Below are 27,455 nucleotides of genomic sequence, written 5' to 3' on the forward strand. Positions count from 1 at the left end.
ATAACAGTTATTGGACCAATAGATTTGAATAAAAAAGAGATGACGTATTGTCATTTAGCTGTCAACTGTACCTGACAGACAGATTTAATCATGTATGAAATTCTGACACCCTTTTTGCTTTCAAAGTAAGCACAAGGGACTACTTGGCCGCTGTGTATCGTTAAAGGAGGTGAGGGTGTAAAGTTCCCCTTACTCAGTCCTCTTTAAAGATAAAAACAAGTAAAGGTCGACTGTCCAAAACTGTCTTTTCTTGCTAACGCTAACTTACTTCTTCAGTAGTAGTTTTGGTGGTTGTTTCACCACCGTTACCTAGCAACCAGACTGCCTGTACAGCTGCCAGTCCGGCTCCAGACGTTCAGCGCGGCCGTGTAAGCTAGCTACATTATTAATGATGCCACAGAAACTAAACCTGTCCGAGAAACCATATGTCAAGAAAGAAAGAGACAGAAATACTGTAGCTAGTTGCAAGATATTGTCAGGAGCAAGAGCATGCCTGTGGATCGGATCAACTTGAAACTAACGCTGAAGGACAAGTTCAAAACCCGAGTAAGTTAACTTACCACCACAACATCACAATATGAGACTAACAGTTTAGCACAGAATAGCAGGACAGACACTGCAATTTGAACTAGCTTTTCTGACAGTCTGACTCTGCAGTGTTGTAGCCTATGCTACTGTCTTGTAATACCACAGAGCTTTCACAATACACACACGTCCTCACTCACCAGTGGTAGAAAGTAACTAAGTACATTCACTCAAGTTCTGTACTTTAGTACAGTTTTGACATACTTCTTTTTCACTTGAGTATTTCCATTTTCTGTTACTTTACACTTATACCCACTACATTTCAAAAGCAAATATTTCACTTTTTACTTCATTACATTCATTTGACAGATACAGTTACTATACTTACAGATTATTACTATGCACATTGTGAATTTACATGCAAAAAATATAAATATGATACATCGTTTTAGATTAAACTACCCAACAGAATATTCATACCTCTCTTGACCATCTACTGTAAAATGCTTCTAACATGTTAATGAATGCATTATAATACTCCTACAATAATATAATTTTTATAGTAATATAACACTCACAGGGGCCATATGCTGCAGAATAAGTACTTTTACTTTTTATAGATGCAGACAACACTTTTTACTTAACTTTAATTTAAAATGTAGGAATTTTTTGTAATGGAATATTTTTATATTGTGGAATTTCTACTCTTATTTAAGTAAACTTTCACCACTGTTTCTCACACACACATATTATTTCATCCATAAACAACATTCACACGAGCAATACACAGTATGTCACACAAACCTCTGCCCACACAATGCATTGATTGTTAAATAATTGACAGCTTTGCACATTTTGATCCAATGTTGTCAGCTTACAAGTTGTGTTGCTAAGTGATGAACAGGTGCTCCATCCTCCTTTCTTACCCCCTGTCTTAACACAGGTGAAGAGAGGTTGACATTTTCTGTCACAGACAAAGTGTCCATGGAGGGAGAACCAGAGGAATCAGATGAGGATGTTCAGGGAGAGGACAAACCCACTGTGCTGTGGGAGAAGTGCATTCAGCAGAGCATCTTTGTTGACCTAAGTGAGGATGAAAGTCTCCACTTGAGTGATTTGGAAAGCTCTTTAGCTTTACATCTGTCCCAGGCAGAGTCTGCTGCCTCCGAGGCCAGCATCCATCTCAGTGGTAAGTCCTTGAGTCCTGGAGTTTTTTGTCCTGGCTTGTTGTATCTGTCCTGAACTATACATCACACTGTCTAAGTCTATGTAGTGTTATAACACATACGTAGACAAGTTTGCATTCAAGAACAAGCTACAGTTTTTCTCACAGATTCATAACAGAACATTAGTGGTGATTATAGTGTTGGACAATGGAACAATGGAAAAGATTTTGTGGCGCACTGTTAATATGATACAACATTGATGAGTGAAATCTATTGTATCTTTTTGGCGCTTTCAGTCTTTTTTTGGTGACATGTAATGTGACAAAAACTAAATAGTAAACAGTTAAGGTGATACATGTAATGACATATGTTGGCAGAGTCACAGAGTAAGTTGGAGCTGTCATTGTTAATGGTGGACTGAGGCTTAAATGAATCTATGCAACCCTCTAATTTGGTACTTATGTTATTGGTGTTCTTTAATTAGCAGGGAGCGCGGAGCTGTCAGCCTTGGATGTCACCTCCTCAGAGTCTAGTATTGTCAGCAGTAAGAGTGAGAGGGTGGTAGGGAGCAAGACCAAGAGCAGCATATTGCATGTGTCTGCCCAAAGACCAAACACCATGCAAGATGAGCCCTTAAACCAGGGGAATGAGGACCCAGGGCAAAATACTAGTGACGAGGATCAGGACGACCTACCTTATGATGGTGACCTTGGAAGCCCCTACTTCAACCAGACAGCTAACTCTGAGGGCAGTATGAGCTCTGATGGAAGAGAAACTGTCCATGCAAGTCCTGATGGCCCTGGTTTGCTTGAATGTAATACAAGAGATAGAGATGATACCATTAAATGCTTGGTTTCTGTTGAGCGTAATACTGAGAAACCAGAAACTTTGTCGCAAGACAATGCCAAAAAGGACAACTTTTTTGATACTTCACGTAAGGTTGCTTCATCATGCCCCTGTCCTGCAGACATTAACCAGTTGTTGCTGCGACACTTCTCCCAGGAGGAGTTGCTGCGGTCAGTTAGGCTGATTGAGGCAGAGACCCTGCCGGAGGTGTCCCTGCTAGAGAGCGTGGATGACACAGTTTTTAGCTGGGCTCCAACACACAACAGCACAACAATTAATAGTAACCACTCAGAGAGCCCTGCTTGTAATTCTGAGATTAATCAGAGTTTCTGCTCTGGCAGGACTGTTGAAAAGAGTAATACTGCATCCACAAGTTCAAGTTTAGACGATGAAGCAGAAAGGAAAATTGATAATGTCACCTCTGCTGCTACTGACAGCATTACATCCAGCTCTGCAAGTATAGACTCAAAACAGGGCAGTGAGGATAAAAGTGCTGTAGATGTAAGGAAGCAGGAAAAGGCCGAAGAGGATGATCAGGTTCAGAGAGTCCCACTTGTGCGCACCAGGTCTTTCAGCGAGATGAAGTATGGCCAAGGCCAAGTCCATTACCCACTCCCTGATTTCTCCAAGGTTGCCCCCAAGGTAAAAATCCCCAAAGCTCCAAGTGGACTAGACAGACCAGTTCCTCAGAGCCCCAGCACCATGCACAGAGCCCAGTCCTCTCCAGGGATGTTAGAGGTGATCAGCAGAATCCTGGAGGATTCAGTCCAGCCATCAGAGAAGCCCTACATCTTCAAAGACGAGGACAAAGAGACTCCTCCAGCACTTGTGCATCACCTGCAGGTAGAAAACATTCAGAATTGACTCTTCACATTGCACCTGTACCTACGCCTTTCAGTTTCTTTTGCTTGTATTTCCTCAAACAGTAACAAATATAAATGCTGTGTATAGGACATGGGACTAACATTTGTCTCATTCCATATTTCTTTAGGCTGAATATGATAAATTACTAACCAAATATGCTGAGGCAGAGAACCTTATAGATCAAATGAGACTAGGAACCAACGTAAGTAGGTGTGCGAGAAATCAGTTATAATTTCATATATTTTCAATGCAAGTTACAAATTTATGGATCTCTTTTCACAGGCTCAGCCCTCATCAGAACTGATGCTTTATTTAGAGTGTGATGATGATCCTCAGGGAAACCCTCAACCTGTAGTTGAGGGAAGCCATCTTGGATCCTTGGCTCCTCACCTTCCCCCATCAGGTACGTCTCTGTGTCTGACATCTGATATTATGACAGGTTGACGCTTTGCTTCGCTACCTGCAAATTACGCAGTGAAGTGCAACCGGTTTCCATAGAGACAAATGGGGTCAGATGACTCTATTCTAGTTGCACAAACATCTTTTCTTTGCTTTTGGGGCACTTTAATTAAGTGGAAAACAATGGCTGTGCACTGCACAACCTAACCAAACTAAAATATTTAACTTGATTTCTATATCATATTTTTAAATCATAATATCATCAGTACCTGTATGCATCATGTGCAATTTTTAATTGTTCACAAAACACAAATGAAATTCTTTGCATGCGTACACTGAAAGTACAAAACATTAGGTACGCTTACTTTTTCATCAAGTACACTGATGTACTTGATGAAAAAATAATCTTTTGATTCCCCTTATCTGTACCAATTTGATAGATGAGATGTAGACGTGGAAGTTTATCAGAGACTCAATATCAAGGATAATGTTGCTCATTTGCCAGCCTACCTTCAGTCTTGCTTTGTTTTCAGAATACTTTGGTAAAAAAGGAGAAACAACCCCACACAGCAACATTAAGGAGGTGAACACAGCTTCCTCCAGCCAGCCTGAAGATGGTCCCAGTGATGGGGAAAGAATGACTACTGAGCTGAGAGACATCATCAGCCAGTTCATGAAGAAGGTAAGTTTGAAGATGTGCCAGGATATAACTAGGCTACCATTAAATGAACAGACATCTAAAACCATTTATGAACCTTCTTCTATTCAGGTGGAAGAATTCAAATTGAGTGTAAGCAACATGTCAGTGAGCACAGCAGAACAGCAAATGGTAAGTAATGTTTACTTCCAATATGTCTTTCTTTATGTAATGTACAGATTATCTTGACTCGTTATCTTGTTCCCCCCTTTTTCTTCTGCATGTGCATACATGTAAAATTTGTCCATTGTCAGATGTTGAGGAGCATTATGGAGGCTCAGGACCAGCTGGAAAGAAAATACATCAGTAAGAAGGAAGAGCACAGAGCTCTGGAGATGCAAAACTACATGGGCCTGTCTAGGAACACTGGCACCTTTGACCCAAACAGGTTAAAGAGACCCCGCTATTGCACCCGAGTGAATGTGCCATGTATCATGTTAATTCATTCATTCATATGTGTGCGTGTGCGTGTACGTGTGCGTGTGTGTGTGTGTGTGTGTGTGTGTGTGTGTGTGTGTGTGTGTGTTCAAACGTGTGCAGGCTGGTCGAGGGAGACATATTCAGGATAGGGATGCACCTTGAGGACATAAAGGAGATGATAGACAAAAACATGTGTGAGCAGATTTCTCCACCCCACTCATCCTCCACTCCCACGCCCATGAAAGAGATGCTGCATGTGAAGCCCAGTCCTCTCTGCATGCCCACACCCTCACCTCCACCATCCCTGCATGAGGTAATCATTGACACACCCAGTACCTCACCAACACTCCCTCACTTTCACAATGTTTTGCCACTCTAGTGGCAGGCGGTGTAGAAATGGAATGTTAGTCAGTCCATCACTTGGGCCACAGTGAGATATCTCAATAAATATTGGACAGCTTGCTATGAAATTTTGTACAGACATTCGTGATGGTAACGGTCGATAATGCTGCGGCAGTGTGTGTGCTCCCCTTTTGCACTGGCACACACCACCTGGCCGGGTGAGTCGATCCTGATTTTGGTGTGTTATGAATATTCCACCTCCTCTGCTCAGCTTTGGGTAGTGCAGTAGCACCTGTGACAGACAACTGGCAGACAAATCTCTGGACAGGATGTACAGACTGACAGTCCATATAATATTATACTATTATCAAATAAGAAAAAAAACATATGTTCACTGTTGAGTAGTTACAACAAAATGTATATTACTATATCATATGATAAATTAAAACTAATTCTAAAGTTGGATAAAGTTACGACTTACTTTAGAAATGAGGTTAGAAATTGCCTACAAAAAGATACATGTTAACATGGATATCATAAAAATATTATAGGAATATTATATAGGGCTTAAATATCGCAACATAATTTGGATGGATTACATGAAATTTTGTACAAGCATTTATAGTTCCCAGAGGATGAATCATAATGACTTTGATGATCCCCTGACTTTTTATATAGCGTCACCAGCAAGTTAAAGTTTTCAGTTATCCAATGAAATATTTCCACATCTACTTCATGGACTGGCACCAAATTTTGTACATTCATTTAATACATTTAATGATTCCCTGACTTTTATTTTTACGCCACCAGAAGGTTGACATTTTTGGTTCAGAGTGAAAAGCTTTGACAATTGAAATTTGGTACAGATGTTTATGCTCCCCACGGATGAATAATGACATTTTGACACTTTCTGAATCCACTATTTCTTATGTTAATTTGATATGCTCCAGCCTGGATGCAGCCTGCTCTGTGTTGAACAGTAGAAGCTTATTTGTAGCATCCAGACCCTGCACCCATCATTTGTGATCAAGTCTCTCCTGGAGGAAATGCTGAGTGTGTGTGTGTGTGTGTGTGTGTAAGATTACACTAACCGCAAATTATCTGACTGGGTCTCATGTGTCAGGGACCAAGTGCAGGTTTTTCCACTGCGGGTTATAAGATGGAGACATGGAAAGAGGAAGAAAAAGAAGAGGAAGTGACCAGTAAGGTCCATGGAGATGATGGATTACAGCAAAGCAGTGAACTCATAACAATTGACTGCCACCATTCAAGGTACTTGTTAAAATATTTTAAAAGCTCCAATAATATTTCTCTTTTTATTCTGTAATGCAATATTTGGTCTGATTCTGATTCTCATTTTTTTATACTAGCTCATAATTGTGAACAATGAATATCTTTAGTTTTGAAGTTTTGGATATACAAGTTGATCAGCTGAGTGAAACATTTCTGTTCTTCCTGTATATAATGTAGTCAAACAGGTACCAGTATTAATATATACAGAAAAATGAAAATAGTTCTCCTGGCTGGGATACATAAATATAATACACCACTGTTGTACATGTTTCATTGTCACCATTGTGTTTAGCTATTGATGTTTTGAGTGGTGCTTGCATGTGTGTTTGTGCTCAAATAATAGGCACGTTCTCAGCCTTCCCATGAGTGGATAGTGTTTCAGGTGCACTGTTGGTGTTAGGTTCCACCAAATGCTTGAGTCTCTGTGTGCTGGTGTTCTTCTCTGTCCAGTTTCAGGAGCTCACTGGGCTCTCTGGAGGGACTGGAAATCCAGACAGCTGAGGCTGAAGAGGAGAAGAGCTCTGCCTTGTCAGAGGTGATAGATCACAGTAACATTTTAGCATACTTGAGTGGAACCAGCTCATTCTCAAGACAGAGGCAGTGGACACCCAACAGGTCAGTATCATGATATTAAAGTCCATATAAAAGAGCTAACTGTGACTTGATTGACTCTGTTATGGTTTCTCTGAACTGGTTTGCTCTTAAATAATGCATGGCTCATACAAGTAATTCGTCTTGTAATCCTGCCACAGTGTAAGTGAGCTACTTTTGCATACTGTACTGTACTGTCAATCCAGAAATAGGAAGCATGTTCTGTACCAAGAGGAATGAGCTTTATCATGCAATGCTTTTAATGTCATGCTGTTAAAATACTACTTTAAATCCCCTCATCTCCACTACACAGACTCTAAATATCTTAATATCTCAATAATATCTGTTGTTGCTGCAGCAGTAGCACCCCGGATAGTGTCCTGAGCCCAGTGGGTGAATGTGATCTGGGTGATTGTGTGATTCTGGCTGTGGATGTCTCCTCTTCCTCTGATGCACCCAGAGACTCAGGCACCCACAGCCTCTCAGAGCCTCCTCTCAACACCTCATCTGTATCACAGGTCAGGCACAGACAATAGTTGGTTTGTTTGACAATTTTTTTGACAACTTAGTTTATCATTTAATGTTTTTAAATGCAGATTTTCAGGGATGCTGTTTGAGTTACAGTGGCGTGTAGGATGCATAGACTACTTTATTTGAACTGATGTTTGGTTTTTCTGGGGTGCAGAGGATTCTGAGCCCAGAGACAGACAGTGGATTTGGGAGCTCTTACTTGAATCAATCAGCTTCTGGAGCATTTCAACCAAATCTGCTCACAGAAAGGTACAAATCTATATAAACAGCAACAATAAAATACTTAGTAACTGATACACAGTCACTCTCTACTAATCACATAGGTCTAAAATGAGAATAACTCAAGTTTGATCCTCCCATCTACAGTGAGCAGTCCCAGAATGATGGTTTGAGTAGCTCAGACAGTGAGGGCTCCTGCTCCAACCTGCAGACAGCCATCCATTCATCTGTCCAAACACAGTCCTGTGGTGCAGCAGGGGCATTGGAGCAGTGGGCGGAGAACACCACTAAGGAGCCTTCAGTCAGGCTGCAGTGTGAGCAAATTCTTCACCACCAGCACCATCACCACGTGTCTGAACCTGTACTCAGCACCACCATGGATACAAAAGAGAGGGGCAGCCCGCTGTACTCCTGCTCTTGTAATAGGTCAGTATGTGCTAAGGAGCAGCCAGTGTTGGTGGTTGACTGCCGCACTGCTGAAACCTAAAACTTTAAGTAGTTGTTCCACCAACCTAGATAAAGATTTTATCATCTTTTTCAATGCCATTTCCTATTTACACAGTGGACATCTGAATATCTGTATCTGTGTGTGTGTTTTCATGTGTGTGTATTTAGTCAAGCTATCCTGGCCTTGCAGTCAGAAGTATCCAAGCTAAAGAAGGACCTGGAGGAAGGCTTGGTTCAGCTGCCTCACCTAACAGAGAAGATGGACTATCTCACCTTTAAATACAGACAGGACCGCCAGGAGTGCAAGTCTAAAACCAGATCCCGGACCCACCATAGACCAGCCTGCAACAGGTGGGTAGCTGATCCTGCTGGCTGGTATTAGTGGAGGAATAGCAAGATAACGGGCATTGTTGGGGTGTACTGATGTGGCATTTGTTTGATATATCCCTTTATTAATTACTGGATAACAACCAGATAACTGGACATAAATTCATACATAATGTTCATAATCATAATATCTAAAATTCTGTGTGAAAAGCTTGCATGAGAAATACAGATACTTTCATCTAAAAGTAGGCATTTAAAGTCCTATCATGTTTTACCATTTATTCATGATACAGTCATTATTATGACCCGTTTTATTCTAACCTCTAGTGTGTGGAAGCCATCGAGTAGCAGACAGAATCTGAGCAATCTCAGTTCCAGTCAGGTGAGGATAGAGGACTGGATCTCCTCAGACATGGAGCCCAGCAGGAGCAAAGGTACTCCATCACCACAACACACTAATAAGCAAATGGCAGCAAAACACTTCATGTCTCAAAGTGTGTCTCTACATCTGTATCTGTATATGGGTGTGCATATATTTCCTCCATCATCTACTATTGTTTTGATAATTTGCTCTTCAGGTACAGGCAGTGGTGACACAGCTGGCTCTGAGATCATGTTACAGTTCCACAATTCTCCTGTAGGGAGCAGGCGAGGCAGTGGCAGTGTCCACTCCGCACCTGAGTTTCAATATAAACTTCAGGGGGCACTGCAATTAAGCAAAGGTCAGAGCTACTGCTATGTGTCACAGAACAGTACACAGCCTAATTGTGTCGGAATTTCTTTGTATGTATCTAATTTACATGGGGATATTGTATCCAAAATGGGACAACATGTGTGTTATACTCTGTCAGGGTCAGAGGGACACAGCTCGGTGAAAACCTCTGATCTGACCAGATCCACTTTAAAAGGAGGGAAGCCTTCTGACAGCCATGCCAAGCAGAGACCACACAGTGAGTGATTTAATCATCTAATGTTTATAATGTCAGCATTTTGCTGTCATCGTGATTGATGAAACAATGGTTGTAGTCCAATTTACATATGGCAGATTTTAACTATATTTTTCCATAGTAGACAAATTGGTTTCAGAGCATATCCTAGTAAAGCAGTAAGAGTAACAGCCTTGACACAAACAGCAGGCAGATAATACATTGCTATCATCATAAAAGTCCTTAGTTGTAACTTTAGAACAAAAACCAGGGCTGTAAATATGTGCAGTATTGTGTTTTATTAGTGTACATACTGTAGGGCTTCTCATGTTTCCGTGGTCAGCAGCCATCATGGAGAGTTTTTACTCCAAGGAGAGGTGGTCTCTTTTCTCCTCTCCAATTCTTCAGAAGCCCCTTCTCCAGGTCAGCTACGGCTCCTCCAGCAGCCTGCCTGCCAGGTAAACACACGTCTTATGTGTAACACAAAACACATGAAAGCAGACAGATATTTATCAGCAGTTTCCCAAATAAAGTTATTCAATTATATAGTTCTGTTAAAGTGGAATCAATTATTTCTCGCTATGTGTCCTTAAATCCAGCTATAAAGTGAGGGAGCCGCCGCTGCAGTCCACGTCCCATCACAGAAAGCTCTCCACCCAGTCAGACACGGCACTCCTGCCCAGCAATGTGTACTTCCAGCGGACACTGTCCCCACTATCAGTGCCCTCAAAGACAGGCAGCAGGACAGGCAGACGCAGGGGGAGCAAGGTGAGATGTTTTTCCACATGTATGTCTGCTGACTATTATGACATTTTAGAGATTCTCCCTGTACAGAAGAACATCTGCTGTGTATCTGCTTCATGGTCAGCTCATTGGAGAGTTTGCTACTGTTTTCTAGGAGGAAGAAATGAACAGGACTCTAGACCAGGCTATTGATGTGGCCCGCAGCATGAAGAGGACCACTGACCGAATGGCCAAGAGGCTGTCAGCTGACCTGGCCAAGGCTCAACTCCACAGGAAACTGCACAACATGCAGCCACTAGGGGGCAGGAAACACCAAGCATTATAACAATCAGGGTACAGATCAGTTTACTCTGTAATCATCAATTTGCCTATGATACCTGATGCCTATGTAGAATATATCTTTGTTGGATGATAAGGGATCATATATAAATTATTTAAGGACCTGTTTGTGTTAAGTTATTGCTTTTGTACATGGTTGTATATTTTTAATACATAGAATAGTCTGAAATCACACTGTAAAAATAAAATTTGGATTTTATAACCTAACGTGTTTATTGTAAGCATTTTTTTTATATTGAGTGTCTTTACATTTTGATTTGATGTCTTTAGGCCACTTCATTCTTCATTCATTCATTCAAAAATCATCCAGCATCCCAATTTTATTCTCAGCAGTGTGTAAAAGAGAGCCAGAACAATCACTCTCAGCTTGACCTCCAACTTCCCTGCTCATAGCTCTGACCTCTCAGCTGTCAGCTCCAACCTCCCACCTCTCAGCTCCAACCTCTGGCCTCTCAGCTCCCACCTGTCAGCTCCCACCTCACTGCTCCCAGCTCCAACCTCCCACTTCTCAGCTGCCACCTCTCATCTCCAACCTCCAGCCTCTCAGCTCCCACCTCTCATCTCCCAGCTCCCACTTCTCAGCTGCCACCTCTCATCTCCCAGCTTCAATAGATAATAGAAGGATGTTAAAGTTCCCCTCCAGACACATTTTTAAATATGTAAACATACTCTACTGTGATAATGGTAAGTGTAGTTAGCATCTTTTATTTGTTTATATTGTTTGTTACCTTGTTAGCTTATAACTGGCAGTGGCTGACACAGTGTTAGCAGTGAAGCATACAATAATATCTGTTACGATGTTAGTGTGTGTTCACATTGTTATTATGTAACGTCAGTAGATAATGGAAGGAAGCTGAACTTAGTGTAAACTCTTGCTCTCTGTACTGACAAGTCTGCTCTGCACTGGAGGTTTCAGGTTGAGTACCCCCTTCACTAGTGACAAACCTTGCACAGATACAAATCAGTATAGTCAATGTCTGACATTTTAGGGGACTTAAACATAAGGGGTACTTTAATAAACATCTAGGATTTGCATACTTAATTGCTTTTTAAATTAGTTTTTTGGTTGTGGAACAGTGGTTTGCACCAATTTAGTAGAATGATCTATGTATACATTAGCTTAAGATGAAAAGGGAGAACATGATGCAATAACATTTCTTCCAACATTTGACTTAATAACAACATAGTGAATAATCATTTTAATAATGTCTACCAAGGGTCTAAAATCAGGAATTGTTGTACCTCAACCCCCGAAATTACACTAATTGAAATAGGTTGTGGTTATGCTTTCTATATCCCACATTGGATCTTGATGTGGCTACAACTAAAGGGTTCTTTCTTGATCATATATCTATTATTCATGTATGTATATAATATGCACTTTTACTTTTGATGTGACACAACCATAATATCGATTATAGGTCGGTGGATCATCTCAATTATTCACAGACAAGTGTTTTGCCGAGTTTTGCATTCTTGTCCTTTTGTACCTGTAGAGAAATGCAAAACGTGTTGGCATAACACCTGCTGTCAATGGGGGTTAGTAAATGGAAAAAAAAACACCAGAGTGGACCGGTGTTCACAACAATTCCTGTGTTTAACCGCAGATTGGAACACAATTCAATTCAATTTTATTTATACAGCACCAGTTCATAACATTAAAGTTATCTCATTGCACTTTTCCTATAGAGCAGGTCTAGACCATACTCTTTATAATATTATTTACAGAGACCCAAAAATTCCCACCAAGAGCAAGAACTTTGGCAACAGTGGTAAGGAAAAACTTCCTTTTAAGAGGCAGAAACCTCAAGCTTAACCAGACTCAGAGGGTGGGCGGTCATCTGCCACTGCCATGTTGGGTTGAGAGAGAGAGAGAGCATACAATAGCACAATTCAAATTCCACATAGGATTTTAAAATAATAATAATAATCATGTAATGGTAGTGGTAATATTGATATTAATAAAACAATAATAGGAATAATAATGATAGGAATATAATAATTGTAGAGTGGTTGTCCAGCAGGAACATGGGAGCAGCAGGTGGCCCGCAATCATAGATCCAGACTCTGCAGCTCCTGAGGCAGAAATACCTACTAAAAGCGACAGAAGGAGAGAGAAGAGTAAGCACAAAACTCAGTTTTATCAAAGAGAAAAGTCTTAAGTCTACTCTTAAATGTGCAATTAACTCTCCAAACAGAAGCGATCTGGGCTTACATTACTGTTTTTAAGTGAGGACAAAAGTTTCACAGATTTCACTCACCTCTTTATGGACCCACCCTAGGGTCAGCTGAGAAAAAAAACAGCCATTGTTATAACCAGCTATGTGTTATAAACTCGCTTACTCTCAGATTCATAAGATACTTATACTTGTAAACCATGTGCACATTTGTTAACCAAGAGTACAGATTTATGGGTAAAGTCAGGTAATGTGGGACACTTTTTGGTATATTACCAAGAAAACCACCAAAAATTCTGAAGACTACCTTAAGTGTTACTCTTAGAACTTGTTATGGATCTCTGCTATATAGAAAATGTGGTTGGACAAAAGGACACCAAACAATTCAGCTTAATTGAAGAACAATTGTATTTCATGTTATTTTTATATTATTATTAAATTATACTTATTTTCCCCTTCACTTGCCTCTCTAAAGTTGACTTTGGCACATTCCATGCCCTTGACAAAAACCTATATTTTGCCTCTGTCCTGTCTCCAGCATGTTCTTATATTAATTTATCTCACCCTTCTTTATTTCCTCCCTCCACTGATTATACTTTCCTCCAACTTTTCTGTCATGCTTTCCCTGTTCTTTTGCAGCCTTTTTCCTTGATGCCATATTGTCTACAATGGATATTAAAAATGTTAATATTCCCTTTTCAAACTATACTATATGTGGGGGAGGGAGACACATGCGTGTGTGTGCATGCATGCATGTAACATTGATGGCTAATTCTGGCTGAATGTTTGTTGTGATGCAAATAAAGCGGCCTGCAAACCCATAAACTCTCTCCTCTTGCCTATGTCTCTGTCTGTCACAGACCCGTATGTAGCGAGCTTGCTACAGTTACATTATCATTAGCTAAAGATAATGCTGTGGATAGGTAGACCCAATGGCGCAGGGAGTAATATAGTAGTATAGTACAGCAAGGTGGGACGTTGGAGCTGAGAGGTGGGAGCTGAGAGGTTGGAGCTGAGAGGTGGGGGCTGAGGTGGGAGATGAGAGCTATGAGATGGGAGGTGGGAGGCAAAACCGAGAGAGGGAACTGGGTACAATCAACAATCTCCTTACTGGAGAGCAAAATGTAACCAAAAATAATTTATATACACTATAGTGGGCAAAATGACATAAGATTTTTGATATAAGGCCAATATTAGATCAATATAGTTCAATATATTGCTCAGACCCTCATTTATTTTATCTGTAATGTACGCATTACAGAAAACTCAAACGGAGGAACATTATGATCCAGTTGTGACCTTTAGTTAGGGGGCAACATCAGTCACACAGTATAATGTCACGCAGGAGTGAAGCAATAAACTATCTTTTATAATGCTCCATGTTAGTACACTAAACCTTTTGTTTTATTTTTTATTTTACCTGCCTCCCAACTATTAGCTATCCAACACACACATAAAGTTAAAACAAAGTAAAACTAGATCAGATTGGTAATATTACATTTCAGGAAAATCCTTTTCTGTCTTTAGTTCGAATGAGTATCAGTTTCTGTCCTTTTAGCTAATATGCTCATTTGATGCCTCTAATCCCTGCTGGCCTGTGGGTGCTAGTGACACAGTGTCTTCTTACTGAGTATAGGTTGCATGGCTTTGTCGCCGTCATAGCCTGCTGGTGCCGGGCTGTGTTCAGTTTTTGTTAGTGGGATATCGACTTTCACTGTTGTTCTAAGAGGGGTATCAGGAAAGAAGATGTGTCCAAACAACAATCCTGAACTGTCCCCTCTGATTGTTCAAAGAACAGACAAGATTCTCCCCTGGCTAGTTACAGTGAAGCTAAGCATGACTTCTCAACCAGCGCAGTTAGTCTCTCACATTTAAACACAAATACAGAATCACACCCACAGACCAGGCAGTTTCTGAGACAGGAGTGAAGCATTTCAGTAACTCATGTTGAATATGTAATAAGCCATTTTTGTAGAATAATCCTTTTACTGAAGGACTTAATCTTAACTGTTGCACTACAGTTGAAAAGCTAAGATACTGTGCATTACAATACTTCTTACAAATTATCAGAAGCACTATTTTTGGAAAATAATGATTTTTAGCCTTTGTGTAACCTTACTGTGCACCAAAGAAACTTTCTGTCATATCAGTTTGCAAATTATTGTTCCACTGGTTATTTAGTCGTTGTGTGTGTGTGTGTGTGTGTGTGTGTGTGTGTGTGTGTGTGTGTGTGTGTGTGTGTGTGTGTGCATGTGAAAACACTGTACCAAATTCTGATCTACAGTTTCATGAGACAACACTGGTGTTAGAGGAGGTGCAAATAAACATAAGCATGAGTAGAAATGTTAGAGAGCTCATTAATTCAACACCTAACAGGTGAAGAAACCAACGCACGGAAAACTGTTGGTATTTCACCTCTTTCTGATGATCAGTTATCTTTATGATATTCATGTCCTTATCCGAAGCAAGGGTCTAAGAACTTGACTTGGATTACAAAGTACTAAGACAAAGCAGCTTGTCATTGGCACTGCCACCTATTAGGCTCTCATTGTTGTGGTCCTTCAATGTCTCTCTTTATAAGGATTTTATTGGCAGTTTTTCTTTGTCTGCTTTGGAGTGCTGCCTTTTTAGCAAAATATCTTTTGGGGATAAGAAACACATTGAAGTTTCTGAGGCAGACCACCCAACTGGAATTTTAGTGCAGGAGAAACACTTGTTTACTCATATCAATGTGTGACTCTGTGGAGCACGTATTGTGGTTATTGGCTATTTAAGAAAAAACTTGAATTTAAACTTGACTCACAATTACGTAAAGTCATTATGTACTGTAACAGAAAGGTTTAGGAAAGTGAGATTACTATCTAAGAAGAAATTGTTGACATGCTTATGCACACATCAACAATCTCTTTACCTTACCAAAGACTGAGCAACCATATTTGCACTCATATATTTCACCTGTTCATTTCTTCAGGAGCTTCTCATACATATAGGAGAGCTTATCTTAAACTCTTCATTTAATCAGGATAGTTTCACTGACAGCAGGAGCACAACTTTGAGCTTCACACAGTCTGATCTGATGGCCACTGAGCAGCTCCATTGGAGTCATTGAGGGTTAAGGGCCTTGCTCAAGGTCATGTGGTGGATGCCCTTGAGAATTTAAAGGGAAGTTTATCAGTCTCCAAAGCTAAACTGGTGTTGAAGTATTATTATTAAAGTATTAAAAAGGATTAAAAATTAGTATAAGAGCAAAGACGAGCAAAGAGCAAGAAAAAACTGTTTCAATGTACATATGGAAGTATGAGTATTGTTTTAAGACACAATCTTAATTTGGGGTTAAATATCTTTCTTTTTTAGTTGTGTCTGAAGGTTTCTGAATGGTCAGTGATAGTGCGAAGTACGCTGGAGCATTATCTGTATACAAAAAAATTAGACTGGTGATTTGGGAAATCTGACACTGTTACTTTTTTTTCTTTAAACTTTTGGAAACCGGAGATTATCTCATCCCTGTGAAGTTGGATTCGACCCGCTCGCTCCTTTTGGCCTTTATGCACAAAGGAGTTTGTCCATAGCTGGTCCTTAGGGATCCTCCTAGCCCATCTTCATAATACACACCTGACGCAGATACTCGGCCACTGGGGAAAAGAAAGACTTTTATTTTATAGCCTTGCCTCGTGTTTGTCACTTTAACTGGAACTATTTGCACATACAGTCATTCCATAGTGTACGGTAAAGTTCCCTGGAGTATAGCACAATGTATGAAGTTAGAGTTATCCAAATGTAAGTTGTATGTGGTTAGATAAGCCAGCTTGTTTATGCTAGTTTGATTTGTTTGTCTTTGTTGTGGTGAAAGTGACAATTGACCTCAGTTGACTCAGAAGCAGATGAATTTACTGTATCTCTATCAGAGAAAATAAAGAAGTGTATTGTATACATCCTAGGGCACCTAAGCAACTGTCTTCAGATAGTGTATCAACACCATCAATTGCATATGCTATACTTTATCTATATGCTATACTAAATCTTAAGGTGTTGTTAATAGATTTGTGTTTCTTCAGGCATTGACAAATTGAGGACAAAATAACTTATTTCTTAAAAAAGAGGTTTCATCTATCACAGGATACCATAGATGCGGAAACCAGGAGAAATCAAATATTGTTTGGATGAAACGTTAAACAGGTCATAAAACTTCCTTCCAGACACACCAAACAACAGAAATGGGTCATCACTTGTATCAAGTTATCTTTTTATGAAAGATGTAAGGCTGCATAGTTCTTCACTGGGATGTTAGGGGTAGTTCCTTTGGTGGGTACAAAATATTTCAGACTACAAGACAGAAAACGATTTGCACCATTTGTGCATTTTAAAGACATGGTTTGTAAAAACAAAAAGTTTGCAACACAATTGCGTTTATCTACCTCCTCATCTAACTAAGGTGAGCTTCCTCCTCTCTCACTCTGATGGGCCACAAGCACCCCTGAGGGGAGGAGTTACAGCCTTTGGGCTCTTTGGTATTTGCTGAAACAATAAAGGACCTGTCGCTTCATCTGAGAAGAGAGAGAGAGAGGGAGGGAGAGAGAAAAAGAAAGAAGTCAAATTTAAGCCTGAGCTGCTTCCCTGAAGTCATTTTGAGAAACAGCATTAAACATCTCGCCTCCAGGCAGTGGCTCAGCAGGAAAAAGCTGCAGGCATGTTAAAGATGCTGAAACTTTTGCTTTTATTGACCTTAACAGAGGTAAGAGATGATCATTTCTCTTAAATATTTGAACAAAAATACACTACAAAGAACATCATCAGTGTACAGTAGTTGGCATGTTTTCCTATTTTTGATATAGTACATATTTTATATATCCAGATAAATAATAATGGGAGGACTTTTGAAACACACAGGCTCTTTTGAGTGTCACTGCTTTCAACAAGTGCATGTGGCATGCCCAACCTTAGCTCAATAGACAAATTCATTCCGACCTGAAAGAAATACCTGCACTGACCAGTCCTGAAATCTGTGTTGAGTGAAGGTAATGTGCAGCCTGCTGCCTCTCATGCTCTGAGAATATGATACTAGGCATAATTTCCCTCAGGATATAATGTGAAATACCAATCGCTTGCTACCCTTGGAATGATGTCCTTGTCTTGAAAATGCTCTATTTCCTGTCGTTCATCATCAAGTTATTTCCTTGTTTCATTGATTAACTTGCCATGTTTTGCCATTTTCAGATTTGTGCTGCTCAAAATGGTAAATTATCTTTTTTTTTTTTACATTTGCCTTAAAAGACTTTATGATGTTCCCAAACTCAAATAATCTACACTATCCCTTAATTTGAAATTCAAATTACCTTGAAAAGTCCCAAAAAGATTAACTGTTGTCATGAAACAAAACAAATGTGCATATTTTCTTGGCATAAGTATTTTTTAATGTATCCCATCATTGTTTTCTTCTCTATCTCCTTCAGACATCACTCTGTCAGTGTTTACCGTCACATCTAAGAGTATGACAGTGCAGTGGAGCGGCCACACTGGTGCCAGCTCCTACAAGATTACAGCAACACCCAAGAACTCTCCAAAACGACCCGTCTTTGCTCAGTTCGGTGGCAACACTGTGATGGGCTCAGTCAACTCCCTGTCACCAAACACAGTGTACACCATGCAGCTAGAAGCCATGGACAATGCACTCAATGTCCTCAGCAGCGCAAAGACAGAGGAGACAACAGGTCAGTAACAGTAAGGAGAGGTAAAGGAGGAAAGGGGCTCCTGGCTGGTGATTCACATTCAGATACTTTACTATCCATAAAGACAGAAATTTGGCTGCACCTGACAGCACTTCATGTATCTTACATTTCTACATTGGCGGAAAAAGTCCTCAGATTCTTTACTTATGTAAAAGACTCCACTACAAGCAAAAATCATGCATTCAAAATGTTACTTAAGTAAAAGCAACAAATTGTTAGTTGCAGACCTAATTTAATTAAATATAATTCTCATATGTTGCATATAAAATCTTAGCTAGTAGCCATAGCTTTCAAATAAATGTAGTGGAGAAAAAGGTACAATATTTCTTTCTTAGATGTAGTGGAGTAGCATAAGAAGATATTACTCAAGAAAGGTACAAATACTTTAAAATTGTACTTAAGTACAAAAATAGACTAAATGTACTTAGTTACATTCCACCTCTGCATTTATATTATTATACATAAGAAAAATAGAGAAGTATTGCTAAATGAACTTACTCTATTTAAACACATATTATTTTGTTATCTATCTAACTGATTTGACTTATATCATTTGTTCTCCAGCTCCTGAAGTCCCCAGCATTGAACAGGCCTACTCCAAACACAGCGACAGCATCACTGTGAAGTTCACAGAGGTTTCTGGGGCAACCAGCTACATCCTGAGGGCACAGTCGCAGACCAGTGATTTCTTCTCTGAGACTGTGGTGAGCAGCTCCCCGGGCACTGTGGTGCAGCTCCAGCCCTACACAAACTACATGCTGAGTGTCATGTCCATCAACTCTGGGGGGAGGAGCCAGCCCTCGTACCCCATCGAGGCCGGGACAGGTACGGACGAAAAGTTTTATACTAGAGTTCTAAATACACTTCACACTGTGGCTTCAGCATTTCAAATAATGATAGAAGATTGAAAAACGGATATAACAACACTTATTTAACACATAGTTATGATTTTCACCATGAAGACTAATAATAATATTGCTAAAAATCTGTAAATAAATAATGACCTTCTTCATCCATTTTCACTTGTCCAGACACTACACATTAGAAGCAGTTTACTCAAGATAGTAAACAGTGTATGAAGAGTGAAACGCAGCCTTGCTGTTGTTCCTGTAGGACAATAGCTTGTTATCACACTCCGCTGGCCATAATGGTGTGTCATTTCACCACTCATTGTCACAGAGTCGCTACCTTTTGCAGCCAACGCAGGAGGGTGGAAACCGTATCCATGCCTCTGCACTATACTATTCTCATAATATGAAAAGCAAAACCATGAGAACTAGGTTGTCTCCCCTACCGAAGGAGAACTGAATGTAACATGATCACAGGGAAATTGTTTTCATTTCACACCTCTTACAAGGGAGAGAGTAGAAGTAAGAAATCTGTGTGTTTGTCTATTTTAATTTTTTCTCATTATCCCTTATTACTCTCTACCTGCACCTGTCTGTAGTGGTAATGGCGCCCAAGTTGAACACCACCTCCCCCAACAACAACAGCATCATTGTAACTTGGACCCCGGTGGAGCACGCCGTCCTCTACACTCTCTGCATCATCCGAGAGGGCTCCAGCTCCCGCCTCAAACTGAACACCACTGACACCTCGGTGACCTTTAATGACCTTGAAGCAGGGACTAACTACTGTATCAAGGGCACAGCCTGGGACTCTGAGGGTCGAGCTGGAGACGACCGCACTGTCTGCCAGATCACACGTAAGGATGATAAGAATTTGGTTGATGAACATGTGAAAGAAACTTATAATGCACAACCCCAATGGCTACATTTGTGGTAACATGTAGGTATGTAGCAGATCTTGTTACTCATTTCCTTCCGGTTTCATTTTCAGGTCCCCCAAGCCCAGATGTGACCTACGTCCAGGTGACTCAGGGTCGGTCTCTTGGGATCGCTGTGTACTGGGCGTTAGCGCAGGGAGCTGACAACTACACAGCCTGGACTACTACTGGCCAAAACTGTACTACAACAGCTAATATTTACTGTTTTATCACACCTGTAGAGTGTGGCCAGAACCACTCTGTCTCTGTCATAGCTTATAACACAGCTGGTCCCAGCAGCCCCTCGCAACCAGCAGACTACATTACATGTGGGTATATCACACACAACCACACCCACATACCTGCATCAGATTCAAAATCATACATGTTAGAATAGTTCAACAATTTGGGAAATACATAAATATGGCATAAATAGGAAGCTACAGCCAGTAGCCGGTTAGCTTAGCTTAGCACAAAGACTGGAAATGGGGAAACAGCTAGCCTGGCTCAAAGGTAACAAAATTCGACTACCAGCACCTCTAAAACTCACAAATGAACACAATAGCACTTGTTTGTTTAGTCCATATAAAAGTGACTCTGTCCAGCCAAGAAATAATCTGGCAAATAACTCACCATAAAACCACATTGTGTCATTTTTACAATTAATTAAACAACCAAGTTGTTGGTGAGGTTTAGAGATGGTAGACAGTTTTTGTTACTTTTGGATAGAGCCAGGGTAGTTGTTAACCCCCTGTTTTCAGTCATTATGCTAAGATAAGCTAAGCGTCTCCTAGCTGTAGCTTCATATTTACCATACAGAAATGAGAGTGGTATCAATCTTCTCATCTAACACTCGGCAAGAAAGCAAATAAGCATATTTCCCAAAATGTCAAACTATTCCTTTAACAAGTGATGTCCATTCTTATTTTTTCTTAACATCTGTCTGTCTCTCTCTCTGACAGATCCATGTCCCCCAGAGAACTGGGTGGAGGAGCCAAAAGCAGGCAATTGCTCTGTGGTGTGGGATAAGGTGCCACTGGTGGAGTACTACATGGCTTTCATAAAAAGGGACGATGGGACGGAGAAGTCGTGTAACACCACTGAAACCACCTGCCCATTTTTCTGCATGTGTGGCTACACCTACCTCACCACCGTCTTCCCCTACAACCAGGCCGGCTCCAGCCCTTACGCACACGTCCGCAATTACACTACCAGTAGGACCAGGAGCACCCATGTAGTACCACCGCCAATACATGTTTTTGTTATCAAGTCAAATGATCATACTAGTGGTTTTGTATTTTTTAGCCCATTAACTTTACATTGCGTGTACTTTCCATTACAATTTTCCAAAGTAACATGACACTACATTTATATGCCATAGCCTTTTTCATTAGCAGCACACACGGTGTGAGTGGCAGCATTTCACTGCCACATGAAAATTAAGTTGCAGACATGAAACCTGCTTTAGATATGGTCATGGTTCATCACAATGAACATTTAGTCTGACAGATCTTATTGTCATGTGCTAATCCACTAATCTGCAGAGGCGGTATTAACAAATGTTTCCCTGTTAGTGCATTCAAGGAAACTTTCACATCTAAAATTTAACTTGTGGCCACTCAACAGCACCGTTTTAATATAAGAAACACCCCAAATCCACATTATCCTTTTCATACCTTACTTGTTTTGGTTTGTGTTCCGGATTTGATTTTCTGACATCATAGCTCTTGATGGCTTTTTGGCAGCTGACTCTAAAATCTGATGGAGCTTCTCTGATTTCTCCACCATGGCATTGTTGTAAAAATATGCCTTTCCCACAGCAGATATTTTGACATGCCATGACGGGAAAATGGCAGGAGTTATTAATGCCATTAAAATGGCTGTATTCCATTACGGTGTGCTACTTCTCTCACAATACCACTTCCCTGGTATTAAGCACACTGGCATAGCTTTCTACAAACCCATGTTATTAGTTACACCTATGCCTTTTCTGATGTGACGAGTCAAAATGTTTGCTATAAAAAGTAGCAGCTGCTCACAACTGTACACAACACACAAACACACAAAAAAGCAGAGCGATGGACCACCTAAATTTCAAGTACCTGCAAGTTGACATGAGGTGAAAACAATGGCTGCCTGGAAGGTAGAAAATAATTTGAAAACACATAAAACCATCAGTATGGTCCTTTGCACAGTGTTTATTATTATTATTCTCACTTATTTTTTCATTTCTCCTCCCCGCCTCTCTCCCAGTTCCTTGTTGCCCACAGGGTGTTACCATAAACCTAGTTTCTACAGAGACCCTGGAGATCATGTGGTCACCGGTCAAAGGGGCAGAGCTGTACGAGACAACAGCAGCACAGACTAATGATATCATCCACTGTAATGACACAGCACCAGTGTGTGCGCTGTCTGATTTGAATTGCAACACAGCTTATTCTGTGACCATCACGCCTTGCAGCGACTTACGAGGATGCAACCGCACCTGCACACCACACACACATGAGACAGGTATTGATGGGGCTAATAAAATAAAATATTGAATATATAATATTTAAACACAGTACTGCTAGTTCGACATTTTGGGAAATACGTCTTTTGCTTTCTTGCCAAGAATTAGAAGAGAGGATTGATACCACTCTCATGACTATAAGATGTATATGAAGCTACAGCCAGCAGCTGGTTAGCTTAGCTTAGCACAAAGACTGGAAACAGCTAGCCTGGCTCTAAACAAAGGTAACAAAATCTTCTCATGTAACTCTTAGCAAAGGGACTCATCATATTTCCCAAAATGTCGAACTATTTCTACACGTAACATAATTTCTCACTCTGCTGCATTAACGTGTGTTTTTGGTATGAAAACTCAATTTCCTGTCTGTTCTGCTGCAGCTCCGTGCACTCCAGAGATCCTGAATATGACGCAGACCAACAACTCCACATACAGAATCCTCTTCACTACCCCCAACACCTACAACACAAATTATACCATCACTGCCATTGGACGCTATGACACACGCACTTGCATGGCAAGAAATAACACCTGTGAGCTCACACAGCTGCCCTGTGGTTCAACCTATGAGGTCATGGCAGTGGCCACCACTACTGTGGGGAGAAGTCTACCTGCATTCAGCAAAACCTTGGAAACAGGTATGACAGTGTGATTGGTTAGGATTGAATGTCAAGTCAAATCAAATCAGTTTTATTTATATATCCCAAAACCACAAGTCTCAGAAGGCCATGTGCTATAGTCATATTTAGTGTAAGTGTTTAAATGTAATTTTATCTTTTTTTTTTTTTACCATCTCAGCTGTCATGAATCAACCATTTAAAACATTTTCTGGCAATTTAAGTTATCCTACAAATTAAATAAAATACTCCACCAGCAAAAAGTGTAAAAACATGCAACTGCCAGCTAGAAACAAGGAAGTTAAATGCTGATCCCACTGGTAATAATAGTGCTATACTGCTTTGCTCTTTTCATGTAACAATAATTTCAATATAAGAGTAATCTAGGCTTCTGGTAATAAGAATATGAGCTTAAATAGGTTATGTTAAACATGTTTATGACTCAAATAAATGGATGAGAAAGCATCATATGGCTAGCTGCAGCATCAGTCAAAATGTATTCTCATTATACATACATGCACTCCAGTATTAATTATTGTTCTGTATTTCACTCCCCAAGGTCCTTGCTGCCCCATGTCTGTTAATGTGACCCAGGTCACCCAGGCTGTGACCAACGTGACCTGGTCATCTGGCACAGGAGCTCGCTCCTACATCACCACCCTGACGTCCTCACGCGGACGCGCTAAGTGCCACACTCTGGACACCCACTGCCTGATGGGATGCATCACCTGTAGCACCAACTACACCGTCAACCTGGAAGCCATCAGCAGCACAGGACACAAGTCAGAGTGCAAATATCGTGGATTCTCATCCAGTGAGGACAAATACATACATGCACACACACAAAAATAAACATGCCTGTTTGAGAGTGTGAGGTGATGGGTGAATGATAACATTGATGATGTGAAAAAAACTTTGCAATATGTTTCTGTAACCTTAAAGGCCCATCACTGCAAAACATACTCACTTTACCGCTACACATCGGCCAAAAAATGTATAGCTAAAACGATTAGTCGATTAATCATAGTTGGTTGACAGAAAAACTATCTGCAAACATTTTGATAATCGGTTTATTATTTAAGTAATGTATGAAGTGTTAATGCCAAACATTCCTGGTTCTAGCTTCTCAAAAGTGAGGATTAGCTGCTTTTCTGTGTTTTATATTGTTGTTAAATTTAATCATTTTGACTGTTGGACGGACAAAACAAGACATTTGAAGATACAATATCCCCTTGGGCTTTGGGAACTTGCGATTTTTCCCTATTTTTCCCTATTTTCCCTATTTACTGACATTTTGTAAATGAAACAATTAATCAAACTATAATTTAATTAAACTAACATGAACACCACCACAAACTCAACTTCTCACATCTCATTCTGTTAGGTGCCTGTTGTCCAACAAGCGTCAAGCTCTATCGCAGGGCCAACAGGTCCCTCAGGGTGTACTGGCGCTCTTTAGGCCCTCAGATCCAGAACCACACAGTAGAGCTGTACGGGACAGGAGCCAACTACACCTGTATCGCAGCTGCCGGCAGCATATACTGTGATATCCAAGAGGAAACATGTGGGGACGTCTACACAGTAGTGGCGGCACCAGTGGGACAGAATGGGATCAAAGTCAGCTTCTGTCAACCCAGGACATACTCGGGTGAGTCACATAGTGGACGGAGTGTGAATACTGTAATAATTAATGTCATACATTGTAATTCGTAATTTGTGTATGATTTGAGGTAACAGCTGCATTAATGTGTTCATTTTTGTCATTTTCTCAGTTCCTTGCCCAGGAAGTAATGCTGTATGGGTAAGTATCCTCTAAACTGTGAACTTATTTTGTAGTAGTTAAAGGAATACTTTGACATTTTGTTAAATACACTTATTTGCATCTTGCAAGTTAGATGAAAGTTATATGAAAAGTTTGATACCACTCTAGCTGTTTCCCCCTGTTTCCAGACTTTATGCTAAGATAAGCTAACTGGCTGTTGGCTGTAGCTTTACATTTACCATACAGACATGAGAGTAGTATCAAGCTTTTCATCTAACTCTCGGCAAGAAAGCGAATAAGCACATATACCAAAATGTCAAACTATTCTTTTAAACTCTAATTAAGTGATGAGCTGTTTGAAAACTGCTATTGCACTGAAATCTCATCTCTCTCTCCTTCTTAAGTGATCTCTCGTGGAAAACAAAGTGTGGTTTAATTGTGGTAAGTTTGTTGTTATTCAACTCCCTCCCAATAAGAACAACATGAAGCAAGCAATGTGCTTTCCTTTACATTACAGTGTTTTATGATTGTGAATTGATGAAAACTGCTTTCACAGGAAGTATCCATTGTGCAACTTCACAGCTTGAATGGTATTTTGTGACAGTAACACTAGAATGTATAAATTGACTGTGCCTATACTGGTACAATAATAGGCCTGAATATTTGAGTAGAACAAGAGGGAAGCAGAGAGAGCATATAGACAAGGACAGGTGAGGCTGATCGCAATCTGTCTTCACCTCTGGGACTTCTCGGATACGTGTATGTCTATAAAACATGGAAAGAAGAATGGGGGGAACGTCACTCAGATAAATGAGGTGCTGCAGGAACATGATACAGACATCTTATTGTGTCTGTGATGAGTGGCTGTAAGATGATAGACATTTAATAGCCCCTGACTCAGTATGACAAAGCTGTATTCTGGTTTTTGCATATAAAGTTTCACAAAGTGTTTTTCTTTTCACAAAACGACCACTTATTGCGTATGATGAATCAGTGCCGAACATTTGATGAGTTATTGGTAATAACTGCTTTTTCTACCAAGTCCAGGTTGATCATTGCTCTCTCTCTCACTTTTCTTGCCCTACAGTCAACATCAACACCCAACATGGACAGAGGACTGTGTTTACACTAACAGCAACAGCGAAGATCCAATATACCCAGATGAAAAATCACTCCAGTTTAGCAATATCTCTGTTTTGTTGTTACTGAAACTGTTTCCACTGAATAAAATAATATGAAAAACACAAGCCAAAACTCTAAATTATAAACAATAAAATATATAAAAGAGGGCTTTTAAATAAATAACTGTGGGCATTTATCCAATGTATTTGAAAGACATTCTCCATGTTGTTACTTTTTATAGTAGGCTGCATGTTATTTTACTTTGTGCTCTGCAATTCCTCATGTTTAATCAATACAGTTGCCCTTTCATAAGAAGCCTTGATGTAACCTCAACATGTAATGAAATAGAAGCTTTACAGTGAAACCCCCAAATGAATGTATCATGGCAATAGTCATTCAAAGACATATATAAGACAAATACATTTAAAATAAGATCTTAGGACTTCTCCAAGTATAAGACCTCCTTAGGACAGCTGTATGACATGTCTCTGGGTTGTGAAGCTGGTTGGTGACCCAGAAGAGGGTCTCAGTTCAAAGTGGGGCAGCAGGTATCCATCTCGTTAGCCTGGAGTCATGCATGGCGAATCCTATGGAAGATACGTCTGATCAGATTGTTGGATATAGATTAGATTCAATGTTACCTCTGCTTTCATTGGATTTGTTTTCTCTCCGTTGACAGACCACAACAATAAAGCACATTTTTGCATTACAACTCTGTGTGCTGTCATCTTGTGTGGGATTTCTTTATGAAGTAGAGATGTTTTGTTCAGGTGTGAGGGGTTGGATACATGAGCTATATTCAGTCCTCCAAAAATAATCCAGAAACAAATCCACCAGAGAAACTTCCTAAAACAGGTCTTACTCATTCAGGAGACCTGTTATGAAATATCCCATGGGCTGACTTTCACTGATCTTAAAAGTTGTATAACTGTCCCAAGCTTACTGCACATGTATTTCAGGGGTGGATGATAAGGCTAGTCCAAAGCAAAAGAGAACAGCTTGACAGGCTGCTTATTATTGAATTCTGTAAAATACCAATGGATGATTTGATTGCTTAAATCACTTTAATTCACAATCTTAGGCTTTGAAGTTCATTTGCAT

General features: G+C 40.2%; 2 protein-coding genes across 8 annotated transcripts; both read left to right on the top strand.

The window, feature by feature from the left end:
• The first annotated feature begins 65 nt into the window (after positions 1–65).
• On the top strand, positions 66–10,883 carry LOC122886349 (protein AKNAD1-like). Of its 7 annotated transcripts, none has more exons than XM_044218395.1 (21): positions 66–546; positions 1,469–1,714; positions 2,176–3,380; positions 3,529–3,603; positions 3,684–3,804; positions 4,334–4,482; positions 4,570–4,629; positions 4,752–4,885; positions 5,038–5,230; positions 6,383–6,531; positions 7,003–7,167; positions 7,502–7,661; positions 7,829–7,923; positions 8,041–8,319; positions 8,509–8,691; positions 8,995–9,101; positions 9,246–9,389; positions 9,519–9,617; positions 9,913–10,051; positions 10,193–10,361; positions 10,492–10,883. In XM_044218395.1, exons 2-21 carry the CDS (start codon positions 1,510–1,512, stop codon positions 10,660–10,662), a joined length of 4,002 nt encoding a protein of 1,333 aa, XP_044074330.1. In that variant the 5' UTR covers positions 66–546; positions 1,469–1,509; the 3' UTR covers positions 10,663–10,883. The 7 variants fall into 7 exon arrangements, with proteins under 7 accessions (XP_044074330.1, XP_044074333.1, XP_044074334.1 ...); XM_044218398.1 differs by having other exon boundaries at positions 9,937–10,051; XM_044218399.1 differs by having other exon boundaries at positions 9,940–10,051.
• Positions 10,884–17,412: 6,529 nt separating this feature from the next.
• fndc7a (fibronectin type III domain containing 7a) lies at positions 17,413–27,066 on the top strand. Its single transcript, XM_044220417.1, has 14 exons — positions 17,413–17,585; positions 18,068–18,086; positions 18,304–18,561; positions 19,144–19,404; positions 20,027–20,284; positions 20,419–20,673; positions 21,307–21,558; positions 22,598–22,855; positions 23,234–23,491; positions 24,030–24,284; positions 24,855–25,118; positions 25,243–25,271; positions 25,637–25,673; positions 26,320–27,066. The coding sequence occupies exons 1-13, from the start codon at positions 17,541–17,543 to the stop codon at positions 25,637–25,639; spliced, it is 2,415 nt and encodes an 804-aa protein (XP_044076352.1). The 5' UTR covers positions 17,413–17,540; the 3' UTR covers positions 25,640–25,673; positions 26,320–27,066.
• The last annotated feature ends 389 nt before the right edge of the window (positions 27,067–27,455 follow it).

This window comes from Siniperca chuatsi, linkage group LG13 (genome assembly GCF_020085105.1).
Source record: "Siniperca chuatsi isolate FFG_IHB_CAS linkage group LG13, ASM2008510v1, whole genome shotgun sequence".
NCBI classification, from domain to species: Eukaryota; Metazoa; Chordata; class Actinopteri; order Centrarchiformes; family Sinipercidae; genus Siniperca; species Siniperca chuatsi.